Source organism: Syngnathus acus, chromosome 11 (assembly GCF_901709675.1).
Source record: "Syngnathus acus chromosome 11, fSynAcu1.2, whole genome shotgun sequence".
NCBI classification, from domain to species: Eukaryota; Metazoa; Chordata; class Actinopteri; order Syngnathiformes; family Syngnathidae; genus Syngnathus; species Syngnathus acus.
The window spans coordinates 5,248,306-5,257,558 of NC_051096.1; the positions used below are offsets into that span (position 1 = coordinate 5,248,306).

The 9,253-nt window shown below is 41.0% G+C and overlaps 1 protein-coding gene across 2 annotated transcripts; it reads right to left on the reverse strand.

The window, feature by feature from the left end:
• Positions 1 to 419: 419 nt before the first annotated feature.
• On the reverse strand, positions 420 to 8,106 carry prdm1b (PR domain containing 1b, with ZNF domain). 2 transcript variants are annotated; one of them, XM_037264344.1, is made up of 7 exons: positions 7,966 to 8,106; positions 7,510 to 7,792; positions 4,916 to 5,035; positions 4,022 to 4,262; positions 2,383 to 3,272; positions 2,183 to 2,311; positions 420 to 1,883 (listed from the first exon to the last, which is right to left on the reverse strand). In XM_037264344.1, the coding sequence occupies exons 2-7, from the start codon at positions 7,675 to 7,677 to the stop codon at positions 1,317 to 1,319; spliced, it is 2,115 nt and encodes a 704-aa protein (XP_037120239.1). In that variant the 5' UTR covers positions 7,678 to 7,792; positions 7,966 to 8,106; the 3' UTR covers positions 420 to 1,316. The 2 variants fall into 2 exon arrangements, with proteins under 2 accessions (XP_037120239.1, XP_037120240.1); XM_037264345.1 differs by lacking the exons at positions 4,916 to 5,035; positions 7,510 to 7,792; positions 7,966 to 8,106 and adding an exon at positions 4,368 to 4,531 and having other exon boundaries at positions 425 to 1,883.
• Positions 8,107 to 9,253: the final 1,147 nt, after the last annotated feature.

A 9,253-nucleotide genomic window follows, 5' to 3' on the forward strand; every position in this document is an offset into this window, starting at 1 on the left:
AAAAAATAATATTTATTTATATTTATATGTGTGATACAGTCCAACACTTGGTGTGGACATAATTTTTTTTTTTGCACCATTAGAAATAATTCATTCCACAGTATACCCAAAACATTGGTCATATTAATTTATCCTATTCTAAGTTATGTATATCCACATTTATGGATTGCCACATTGTTTTATCAGTCTCTGACTTTTTTTTCAGCTGTTCATTATTTACTCGTACGTAGGTGTTACTGATGTGGTTTCTCCCACGCAGGGTAAGAGGAAATAAGTTGTTTTGTTTTTTTTGGTGAAAGACAGGACACCACATGCAAACCGAAACAAAAAACGATTGCAAAGGATTACTGGAAAGAGCAAATTTTTGATTTGTTGATGAAACCTTTGACTCACGGGAAAAAATCTGTTCACACGCTCAATGTATGTACATATAGTGTTGAAACAATCTTTATTACACTACGTCGTATAAAAGTATCATCAAAATAGTCTCTCACGTAAAAATTCTTACAATCTCAAACCTGTTAAAAAAATAAACTACAGGGTCAAACCTTGTACAAAAAAAAAAAAGAGTATTCTATTTGGATTGAGACGTAGGAATACCTGCAAAAAATGTAATCCAGTGCAAAACTACAGCGACCTAATTTGAGTCCTCAATAAGAACTGAAAGCATGGAAATAAAATTAACTTTCACATCTATAATCAAGCAAAAGCAATTTTTGGCTATATGTATTTCGTTCCGTATGGTGATTAGCTACCGTCTAATATCTCCCATCTTGCAAAATGATTCTAAACAACAATATTTTGGCAAATGCTCATTTAGATGTAAATTAAACATAGCAGATTTGACCCTTTTTTTTATTATAAATAAATAAATTAACAAATTGTAAAATAATTTATGCACACAAAACACAAAGTAAAGCAAGCAAAAAGAATCTAAGAAGACAATTGTTAATATTCCTGAGTCGTTTCAATGTCTACCATCAAATAAACAACAATAAAGCTAAATAAATAAGCATCTCTAATCAAAACAGGTGAAAACATAATAAGTTAACACACCAAAATAAAACTACCTGAGTAAAAACAATTGACTTCACAGTTTGTATTATTCATCGGGAGGAAGCACAATTTGTCTAATCAAACATCACGTCCAGTCTTTGGAATGCTCTTATTTTGGTGCTGTTCACATTTAAAAAAAAAAAGAAAAAAAAAAAGCTATATTTCATCTCTTCAGTCAAAACAGAGGCTACTTTTGGCGACATTTCTTTCTCTACTTAGTCCATCTTGAAATCTCCTTTGCTCCTTTGTTTGGTTGTCTCTCAGTGACCCTCCAACTTGACCGTCGAACTTTTGTGAAGATGGACGACGCTTGCTCTTTCCTGATAGGCCGCCAGAGAACTGTGCTGGGAAACCGGGGCTGCTGATTGGCTGACAGGTGCGTTAACAGCCAGAGTCAGAGCTTTCCACAAAAAGGTGGCTTCTTTCTGGTCCTCCTTACCCTCACCTTCCAAGGTACGAGCTAACCATCTCTCCACAGCCTCCTCCACCTGTGACGCCGACGCCGTTTCCGTGAGCGTGTCGGATTCTTGGCTAGCGTCAAAGCGCTCGAGCATTTCTTTCATGTGAACGTTGACGGGTGAACCCGAGTTGGCTGGGCAGCAGCTGCGTTGGTGGATGCGAAGGGAGAAATGGTGGAAGAAGGCCTGGGAACACATCTGGCAGTGGTAAGGTCGATCACGACTGCTGTGGAGACGACGATGCAGCTTGAGGTGGATGTATTGAGTGAATTTGGTGTTGCACAGTTTGCACTGGTAAGGTTTCTCCCCAGAATGAAGTCGAAGGTGAGTTTTCAAGTTGCTGGTGCTACTGAAACGCTTTTGACACACCTGGAAAATATGAAACAAGATCACTCAAAAGGGATCCGGTGACGCAAACGGTTGCGACAGATTGATGTCGGGATTATTTTGGGCACAATGTGGAATTACGCAATGTTGACGTGTTGTTATTCCTGTTCTTTACCGCAGGAATTCTATAATCAGTTCTGTTTGACAGCACTTTGAACTTTCTTACATATGCTAGGAAAAGTAATTTTAGAAGATCAAGTTATCGTAAAAGACAACTTCCGGATGACACGTTCCGCAAGAGTTTCATAACCCGTTTTTTTATGACTCTAATTTAAACATACCTGACACTCATGCGGCTTTTCTCCTGTATGGACGAGGTGGTGCTTCTGTAGATGAGCCAGTTGAGTGAAACTCTTTTTACATAAGTTGCACTGGAAAGGTCTCTCGCCGCTGTGTACTCGGAGGTGGACCTACGGTGACAAAAAAATTAAACCACAGCCCTTTCGTACGAGTGCAAAATGGCGGATATCGAAGTCCCTACCTTGAGATTCGACAGCTGTCCGAAAGTCTTTGCGCAGATATTACATTCATACTTGATCTTTCCATTCTGTTTCGTCAGAGGATAGGGCAAGGATTTGTGCCCGGGACGATTGCGTGACCCCGAGTTGCCTTTGGTAATCTCCACCGTTAAGTTCATTGCTTCCTCGTAACTAGAGGAAGTATGTCCGGGTGAGGGAAATTGGCTTGTCGGCTTGGGAACAGGAGAGAGGTCAGGGGTCGCCGGGGCGCCTCTCGGTGGGGACACATTAGGGGTTAGCTCTTTCAAACCGCCTTGTGGGGATGAAGAGTATGGCATGGACATTGTGAGGAGATTAGGGGTGCTGAGGGGAGGGTATGGGATACCATCCGTGCCGAGATAGCTGCCATACCGGAGGGATCCTCTAGAAGGCAGCATTCCGGGGAACGGAGGGGAGTATGAAGGAAGGAGGAGGCGAGGATAGTGTGAGGTGAAGGGAGGAAGGAGCTGGTAGGGCGGCTGGAGGGGTCTGGATTGAGGGTAAAGCGGGTGAGATGACACCAGGCCTTCCCTGTGGCCGTAGAGGCCGTGGAGGTGAAGGGGTAAATTTCGTTGGTCAGATGATAGTGCCGAGAGGTGATCGGGTAAATAAGGAGGATTCACTCTGTGGATTTGTTCAGGCTGAGGGGATGGAATGAACTCCTCCTGGTCCCTGTCCATCTTTTCCTGTTTCTCAATCTTTTTGCTGAAATCCATGATTTGGTCATCGGGAGTATCTGGAGGAGTGTCTCTCCCCAACATCTCCACATCTACTTCTTCATCATGTCTCTCCTCTTTCACTTCTTCCTTTGTCTTCTCCTCGGGCCATATTGGCTGTTTGGCGTTTTCTTGCTCGTCGGCAACATACATGTTTTCTGCAACAGAGAAATTATTTTGCTAAGTTCATATATAGCAAGGACTTGAATTTCATATAGGATGACATCTCATCCACCCACGTATGCCGCTCCCAGTAATGGTAAACGATTAGGTTTGACTCATAGCCTATAAAACCATCCAGTTTAGGTTTCTGTTTGTCAATTCAAGTCGTAATAATGTGTGGGAGGATCGCTTGGTGGTTAAATGAGTATCCATGTGTCATGTCACGTCTGCGCCGCTGAAACAACAATTAGCGAATCGATCACACAATGTGTCAGCATGTTTTTTTTTTTTTAACTTCCGGCAGTATTCCGGTTTGCTTCTTTTTGTCTAACAAGTTGGAATGTGCCTAATGCTTTGCCAGCGTTTGGATTTCACCTTGAAGCTAAAATAGTTCATAAAAGTCATGACAAATGTTGCGCAAGTACAGACTTTGGAAGGAAACTCGTGTGAGTGCTTTTAGACTTTTAACAATGTAATTACACCGCTGTACTATTAGTCACTGTGAGTCATTCAACTTTGGAGCAATGAATGCACAATCACTCTGGATGAGGATATAATGCTGTTGTGTTTGCTTAATAGCTTTTTAAAAATGATTCACTGAAGGACTTTAAACATCCATCATTCTTATTTCACGTCCAAGATCGATATCAGGCCGTCACAATACTAAATACGATAGAAGCAAATCCTGATTTGTTGTCTTTTAATGTTTTTTTTTTTAATATTTATAGATTTTTTTTGCACTCACTGTGTTTGTTATTCTCCTGCTGACTGCATAACCTCTGGGCAAACTCTTGGCTGTACCACACGAGCAGCTCCTGTTTGGGTTCCACCGGCCGAATGGTGTAGAAGTAGATGTCTCGACCGTTCTGGCAAGCCACCAGGTTCTGCTCGCTCAGACATCGTGCCGGGTTGACGTAACGCATCCAGTTGCTCCTATGGACGTCGTAGCCATCGACGAAGTTCTGAAGTTGCCCGTTGCTATAAATCTGCAACAAGCCCGAAAAGAAAATGCATTTATTTTTATTTTTCATACTTAATATATAGCTGAATTGGGGAATAAAGACATTTATAAAGGGAGAAAAAGTACAAACATTCAAGCCTGCCATGTACGATAAAGTGTCCTCAGTCTTCTTCTGTTCTAATGTGCTGATCGTTCCTCAAGTGCGGGCGGGCCTCAGTGTGTGTTGTGTGTGTTCTGTCAATCCTCTGTATTTGTGCTTGAGCTGTCATTCTATTTGTAGCTTGGAGGCGGGCTCCACTTTGCTGTGTCACGCTCTCTCTCCCTTTCACTCTCGTCATTGACAGTACCGGTAGTCATAAATAGTTCCACTTCTCTTTGCAAGAAAAAAAAAAAAAAACACAGCTGGCCGGCAGCCAAATTGTACACGTATGTACTTGACTGAACTCAGAAATGTAATTGAGTTCATGAGCGCGACTTCCCACTTCTGCTCACAAGGTTACAGGAAATAAAGCCGGAAGGGAAATACCATTCACGGGAAAAAGAATGGGAATTCACTTGGGAGAAACTATATTTCTTGAGTGACGCAGCAAGTTCCAGTAAAGATGTGATGACCATTTTGAGTTTGTGTGTGTAAAAAAAAAAAAAAGCCCAAGTTTGGTCAGCTGAATCAAAACTTACCCTCCAGAAGTATTTTCTGTTGGCCTGTTTGGGGACGTTGTCTTTGGTGTAGATGTCTCCTTGCAGAGGACCAAATCGAGTCCCCTGAGGAATGTACTCTTTGCTGAACACACCGCTCACCTTCAAAACAGATCACAAGTATATTTATAATACACAATCGTGTACTAAAATGATGTTATTTTATGCGTCTCAATAGAAAACAATAAAAACGATTTTTTGTTCTTAGAGATGCAATGATAAATTATCTTAATTATAAATTGTACAGCGTAATGTTGGTTGCTTCTTCACACTGTCCCAGACAGCTCAGAAAGCAAGTTTAAAGCTCCAAGGTGGCCTACTTTCCTTCACTAATGACTTCACCTACTGACTGGAATTATAGTTTACTTTCTTTCACCTACTGATCCCTGACCTGCTGTCCATTTTAAACGCGGCGAAACGAGCCAAGATGCGGTTTAACCTGTTTCTCTGTGAATGTGACTTGCACTTTGTTTGACTTGCAAAAATATTTTCACCTGACTCAAAAGAAGAAGAAACAACTTTTTGTTTTGAGGGATTCAAAGAATTCTACGTGTTCCTGTGTGCAGTGCAGTGCAATTTTCTATTTTGAATTTATACAAGATTACTTTTAATTTGATCTATTTATTATTATTATTATTAGTTTTCTTTTGTATTATTATTATTATTATTGTTAATATTATCATTATTCATTATTTCTATTTTTAATATTTTTAATTTTAGGCTTAGGCTATATTATATTTATTATATTATATTTTATTTCTGCAATCCACCCCCAATCACACACACCAGACTACAATCTGGATGTCTTGAGGAGCTTTGTGTTCCATCTTTAAATTGACCCTGCCCCCAAGCCAATCCACTAACCCCGAAAGTAAACACACTCTCCCTCTTTCTGCCATTGAGGAACGACCCCTTCAAAAGGATTACCAAAGCACCTTATGAAAAGGTCAACTATTAAAAACAACAACATGACCTAAATCTCTGTGTGGTTGTTTATCATGTCATTAAAGAGCAGTGCTTCAAAGTGTGTGTATTTTTTTTTATTTTTAATTACGCCAGGAACCGACAAGGGTGTGTGTGGCAGTGCATATTCGTGTGAGGTGATTCTTGGATGTGCTGAACTGGTGTGACAGGGCGTATTGTGCTAAGCCGGCGTTGCGTGGATAGCCAAGCGCTTTGCCGCCGCTGCTCAACCGCTCAGGTTGTTGCGAGGAAGGCGGGGGGGGAAGAGGGTGGGGGTCGCGTCGTGTGCAGAAAAACCCAATAAAGGAGGCAGATACCCCACGCTATCCCCCCCCTCATCTTTTTTTGGACAGAATTGGAAATTGTATGCCTGCCAGGTTGAGGCCTGATGCCTGGCTGGTCAGCCTGTTCCCAACGAAAGTTAATCATCTGGTTTTAACCTAAATCCCCCCCACCCCACCCACGCACAGCCACCATGCCCACCCCCTCTGCACGCTCCGCAAAAACCTGCCCCCCCCCACCTAACTGGCACTTACTGCTCATGTGCCATCTGCCACGTGTTTGAAGGCACATATCAAACTTTTGTTTGGCAATTTTTATTTGTTTGTAAAAATCATATCCTTGATTGCTTCATCTAATCTTAAATAAATTTGCAAGCACTATTTGGGAGAAGCCATTTTTTGTCCCGCACCTCAATCTCATCAAACACCAAAAAGCGATTGTGACCATTTCCCCACTAACACAACTTTAGCTTCACAAATTATTTGGCTTGTATTTCCAAAGTCCCAATTCCAAATCTGATCGAAATTTTTAAAAGAGCTAAAATTCTTTGAATCCACTTCCCTTATCCCCTTCCACTTTCAATATGCGTAATGCTGAGATAAGTCTTCAAAGCCTTGACATGTGAATTTCTCCGTGACTTACTCTGAAGTCATCCACATATGGTCACCAACTCACACAAGACTATTTTATCATCACGGAAGGAGTCAGTAAAAAAACAGTTTCACCTTGACGACAGCGACGATAAAGAAGCTGTACTTTAGGAAAGGGAAACTACCTTTGGATTTGAGCCAGTTTGCTTAGAGCACATGACTTCAAGCACGTTTGACTTCTTTCTTATTGTCATTCTTCATTGAAAAACAATGAGACATGTTGGCCAAAGGGAGATTTAAAAATAAGACCGTGGCATATGATGGAAAATACCTATGATGTGATAATCATCTAAGTTGGTAGATAAAAGAACGAAAGTTTTGGAGCAGGCACAAAAAGGAGGACACAAAGATAAGTTTGCAAACTATTGATAACGACTGTAAAAAAACGATTTGCCCTCAATTTTATTTTTTTTTCCAGTCAGCTGACTGAAGTGTTATCGCAAAGTGCATGAATCACCTGAGTGGAAGAATCTGAGGGAGGTGAAGAAGGGTGTGTTTGATTGTAAAGAAAGCAAACAAGGTGTGATATGATCAACTGGCAGGATTTCTAACGTCATAGTGTCTGGGTTTGTCTGTGTGTGTTGCTATGAAGGGTGTATTCTGTTTTGAAAGAGAAAGTAAAGCTTTGTATATTTTTTGTTCCATCGTACGTTGTTTTGCACAATCCAAAACTGCTCTTACCTCATCCTTGTTGTATTCAAACGAAAGGTTGCGTGGAATGGAAGTCATCGCCTTTGGCAGGTTGAAACTTGGGTTCGACACTTGATCCGGTACAATGTAGGTACAATTGAGAGCAAAGTCAATTTCTCTCCAAGTGCTCATATCACTTTGTGTGCTTTCCTCCTTCATTTTGGTGAAATACACTGCAGGTGACGGATCAGCTTCTGTTGGCTTTGGTATTGAGGAAAGTGAAAGCTTTGGTTTGAGTCCTTCAGTCTTAGGTTTGTTGATTAAAGCTTACGATCTGGAAAACGAAAGTTGGATGCAAAAAAAAAACAAAAAACAAAATGTTAAAATAAAAATCAACATAGACTATTCCAATAAATAAAATAAATACATTTAAATAAATACATTTAAATAAAAAAAATAAATGAATCATTTTAAATAAATAAAAACATTTAAATAAATAACACTTACTTGTGCACATTCATTTAGCTGTTGGAGCATCCTTTCTTTGGTTAGGTCATCCCCTCCAATGTTTCTTCTGACCTCAGTTGCTCTTCTGTCTTCCCCTCGCTTATATCCAGTGACCACTCTTCCCACTGTCACACGAAACTCTCGAGCCCCGGGATTGCGCCAAGCGTTTTTAGCCGCACGGCCCGGCCAATGGCGAGCGAGCGGCGTCACGTGATTGAAGCACGCAACTGTTGGCTTCGGACAACAACATTGGTGACGTTGTATGTACACTTGGTCAGGCCAAGTGTCTGTTGTGATGTATGCTTACACACACGCACACAAACACAAAGCCGAGATGATAATGAATGAATAAAAGAGGAGCAGATGGTCGGCCTGTTGCCACTGGAAAACACACTTGGAGAATTTTGCTTGGTTTGGCACATAATGAGCAATCTGCTACCACTGTACCTCCTTGACCTATATCTTGCTGAACATCTTTAACATTTTCCTAATCACACATGACTATTTGCATAAATATCCCTTAAGTTTCTAGATTGTTTTTTAAAGTCCAAATCAGTTGTGCTCTGATTTCTGCTTGCGTCCAGTTAAAGATGTAGGCCAGGTCACCTAAGTGCATAAGAAAGAGATTTAAAGAGCTGTCTGGTGAGCATCCCGGTTACTTTTAGACTCACGCATACTTACCTGACATTTATAAATAGCTAGGAGAATCTCAGAAACACCTAAAATAATTTTAATCTTTTAAAATTGGACAATTTGTTTTTATAGTGGTACAGTGATTTGATATTGGACTCACACTAATAGAAATTGAAATTCTACATTGTTATGAAATAATGCATCTGTCTTTAGTCTAAAGAATCCTCCAGCCTCTTGTCTTAGCTGAGATAGGAAATTGGCTGCCATATGGCGAGATTGCTTATTCGAGGTGCGGCGTGTGGCTTGGGGGTCGGTTGGTGTGTGTGTATGTGTCTTTCACTGGCTCAAACCCGACTGCGCTAATTTCTCTAATTTGCAGACAGTCTAGGCTCAGGCTCAAGAACTCAAGTCTCCAAACTCCGTGGACAAGTGGCGAGTTGACTCGTGCCGATCTTATTATGTCTGGCACATTGCGCTGTCCAGACACACTTTTCAAGAGAGGAAAAACTCTTGTTGGGTAACTTGGGTGGGGTGGGGAGGGTGAGATAATGGTCCAGACAAGATGAAAGGATAAAGTGAAGAAAAGACCTTAGGTCAGCTCCACTGAAGCTGTCTGAGACCAGCAAAATGAGACAAAGCGATGAGACTTAAGGAT

What these genes read in the sequence shown, in the direction of transcription:
- prdm1b (XM_037264344.1), bottom strand. Translation starts at nt 7,677, where the DNA reads ATGAAGGAGGAAAGCACACAAAGTGATATGAGCACTTGGAGAGAAATT. An exon ending in TTGAATACAACAAGGATGAG is followed by an intron (nt 5,036 to 7,509) that starts GTAAGAGCAGTT and finishes TCTGTTTTGAAG; the next exon opens with GTGAGCGGTGTGTTCAGCAA. An exon ending in ACAGAAAATACTTCTGGAGG is followed by an intron (nt 4,263 to 4,915) that starts GTAAGTTTTGAT and finishes GGCTTGTTGCAG; the next exon opens with ATTTATAGCAACGGGCAACT.